Consider the following 3520-nt stretch of genomic DNA (forward strand, 5'->3'; position numbering starts at 1 on the left):
CTGCATGTCCCAAATCGTATTGACATATTCTGTCCACTGCTGTTGTATTGTTTACTTAACCCCCTTAGCGGTATGAAACATTCCGCCAGGGGGCAGCGCAGCAGTTTTTTTTAATTTTTTTTTTTTAAAATCATGTAGCGAGCCTAGGGCTCGCTACATGATAGCCGCTGCTCAGCGGCATCCCCCCAGCCCCGCCGATCGCCTCCGGCGATAGGCGATCAGGAAATCCCGTTCAAAGAACGGGATTTCCTGGAGGGCTTCCCCCGTCGCCATGGCGACGGGGCGGGATGACGTCACCGACGTCAGTGACGTCGGGACGTCATTGGGACTCCAGATCCACCCCTCGGCGCTGCCTGGCAGTGATTGGCCAGGCAGCGCACGGGGTCTGGGGGGGGGGGCGCGCGCCGCAACGAATAGCGGCGATCGGGCGCGCGGCGGCGATCGGGGTGCTGGCGCAGCTAGCAAAGTGCTAGCTGCGTCCAGCAAAAAAAAAATTTATTTAAATCGGCCCAGCAGGGCCTGAGCGGCACCCTCCGGCGGCTTACCCCGTGTCACACACGGGGTTACCGCTAAGGAGGTTAAAGGACAACCAAGGTGACATGGAGTTAGATGTGTATGTATAGCCAAGCAAAATAACTAGGCTGAGTCGTCCTCCTTTTTTTTTTTTTTTCTCTGCCATGGAAGAGTTAAACATCAGGTATGCAAGAGACAGTTTCTGTCCGGGTTGGACTAGGTCAGACTATAGTGTAACCCTCACTAATAAGTAATTACAGCCATAAAACACTTTCCAGTCAGTTAATGGCTTCTGAGAGCAGGAAAGAGATAAAACAGGTTAATAGTTCATAGATTTGAGCTCTGGCATACTTAAATGAAAATTTCATTGAGCAGAGACAATGAAACTGTAAAAACGTAAAAAAATAGATTGAAATATAAGACTGTGGGATATCTAAAAGCAATTTTTAGGAGAAGGCAGACAAATACAATTGTTTTTCTCATCAGTTTTTTACCTCGGATGGCCTTTAATGAAGTACCTTCTTTTATGAAACCTGGGCAAGCTGCTCACATTGGATTCAGCTAAATGTTTGAAGTTAAGACATACATGCAAAAACATGATGGGAAATTTAAGCCCAGAGAGAAGCTGAAAAAGTTTCACCCTGCTCCCAGTGGTGTTCATTACTATTCCCCCTCCAGGCCGTCATGGACACCTGGGAAAGACTTAATTCAACTGCCAGCTATTGCTGGCGGACGAATGACGCTTTCTTTTTATAGTAATTTTTGCTCCGTCTTTTGACTGCCCAAATTACAGTCTGAGCACCGCTATAGCGGTAATTCACATTTCGGCCTATGGCGGCTCATGGTTTGCCCAAATCCTGGAAGTTAAAGAGACACTGAAGCGAAAAAAAATGTATGATATTATGATTTTTATGTGTAGCACAGCTAAGAAATAAAACATTAAGATCAGATACATCAGTGTAATTGTTTCCAGTACAGGAAGAGTTAAGAAACTCCAGTTGTTATCTCTATGCAAAAAAGCCATTAATCTCTACGACTTTCAAAGTCGTGGAGAGGGCTGTCTTCTGACTTTTATTATCTCAACTGTAAGTGAACAGTTTTCTTTTTATCTGCCAGAGGAGAGGTCATTAGTTCAGACTGCTCTGAAAGAATCATTTTGAATGCAGAGTGTTGTGTAATCTGCACACATAGAGAATGATGCAATGTTAGAAAACACACTATATACCTGAAAATAAAAGTATGAGAATATTTTCTTTGCTGCTAATCTTCTAGTAATTATTCATAGTACACAACCAATTCATTATATCATATATTTTTTTTCGCTTCAGTGTCTCTTTAAAGAGTCAGAGGTGGGCACATAAGATAAAAAAAAAAGATGCTACCTGATCCGGGGGGCTGGGTGGGTCAGCCAACCGCCATCCCCAATGGCAGCTGGGGAAAGCCTGCAGGAATGCCCCCAGTGGGCGTTTTGAGCAGGGAATCCTTCTCCTCCCATTACCCTCCGGAATAGTGACAATTATTTTCGCTAATTTCGGGGGTTTTAGTAGGGGGGGGGGGGGGGGGGCAGAGAGCGGCGTGGGGGCATATCATGAGGTAGGAAACAAGCCTCTGTGCCCCATCTGCCCCCCTGCCGCACCACCTCGGTTTCTCTTTAAGACCCACTTATTGCAGTGAAATTTGAAAATGTAAAAATGGACAAGAAAATTGACTTTTTTTTAAACTAAACCAAACAATGAAATTGTTGTGTGATACACTGCAGACAAAAGGTTTGCACACACTTTGGATTTTCCTTGGCTAAAGCAATTGATTGTGTTTCTCTAGTGAAACAAAGCCAACTGGGCTGCTCAGCAGATAGCCAAGTACAGTATCGCTGGCAAACTGTCACCAAAACCATTCATTAGAGCTTCAGGTGACAAAAAATGTATACAGTTGTGTTTTACAAAGCTTATGCATCTGAGCTATATAAAAGGGTAAAATAAAATGAATGCTAGCATGTTCACAAATGATTAAAAAAAAAAAAAAAAAAAAGATCTATTAACATAGTATATATTTTTTTTTTTGTTTCTAGACCACTGTACAGATGTCGGTTATGCTGCCAAAACACTGATGGTTTCAGGGGGAAAAAAAGTCATTATCTCACCTGCATAGAAGATGGGTATCTACAGAGGGTAATAATGCTGGTGCAATGCTGCATAACCATATATATCGAATGACCAAAGGAACTAGTTTTATATACTGAATGGCTGTAGATGTTAAAAAAATGTATGTTTATTGCACATTCTGCAAGTTATATGGATTCAATCTCATACCAAGGCATGTATGAACTTTTTTCCTTCTGTCATGACAGTCCAAACCCACCTCTCAATACCTTATAGCAGCAGCTGTGATATGGCTAGGGCAATCAGGTGGGACCTTATGGGAATGTAGCTGCAGTACGTAGATGTTCAACCCTCTGCCACTTCAATGCCAGGATGGGGTGGGACATTGGTATCTAAAAGAGTATTTTCAGCCATAACACTTCGGATTGTACAAAATGTAGGTTACTGCGAGCATGTTAAGTGGCTTGATAGCATGAGGGGTAAGGTTTGGGAGATTTGGGGTTATAGTTTAACAATGGGCACAAACAAGGGATTAAGGTTAGATATAGCCATTGAGTGAGGTTTTGTACAGTGGCAAAAGGGGCATGTAAATATCATGGCACCAACACTGCTGCTCTGGTAAAGATTTAACTGAGCAAGTCTTTATCCAATCTGTAAATCTGTAGGTTTGATGGTGTGAGAAGCATATGATGTTGGAGTTGGTCCATGACACCTCATACATGTACATGTCTCCTGCAGCCTGCTATGAATGTCCAGGCTGCAGGACTCTGCCCTTCCATACAGAAATTCTGCATTGTCACTTCATATGTTATCTTGCATTTGACAATATACCATTAGTATTGGTAGCTTTTTGGCATGGCCTTTAAAGTGCTGCTCCTTACTTTTGAATTAAAACTTTTTGTACAAAA

General features: G+C 42.8%; 1 protein-coding gene across 5 annotated transcripts in view; it reads left to right on the forward strand.

Moving 5' to 3' along the window:
* Positions 1–3520, forward strand: part of MTAP (methylthioadenosine phosphorylase) — a 92966-nt gene extending 89446 nt beyond the window's left edge. For all 5 annotated transcript variants that reach the window (XM_068234457.1, XM_068234466.1, XM_068234488.1 and 2 more), the window contains one exon: positions 2582–3520. In XM_068234457.1, coding sequence (XP_068090558.1) covers positions 2582–2620 — 39 coding nt within the window. In that variant the 3' untranslated portion in view covers positions 2621–3520. The remainder of the gene's footprint in view (positions 1–2581) is intronic.

This window comes from Hyperolius riggenbachi, chromosome 1, assembly GCF_040937935.1.
Source record: "Hyperolius riggenbachi isolate aHypRig1 chromosome 1, aHypRig1.pri, whole genome shotgun sequence".
In the NCBI taxonomy this organism is placed as follows: domain Eukaryota; kingdom Metazoa; phylum Chordata; class Amphibia; order Anura; family Hyperoliidae; genus Hyperolius; species Hyperolius riggenbachi.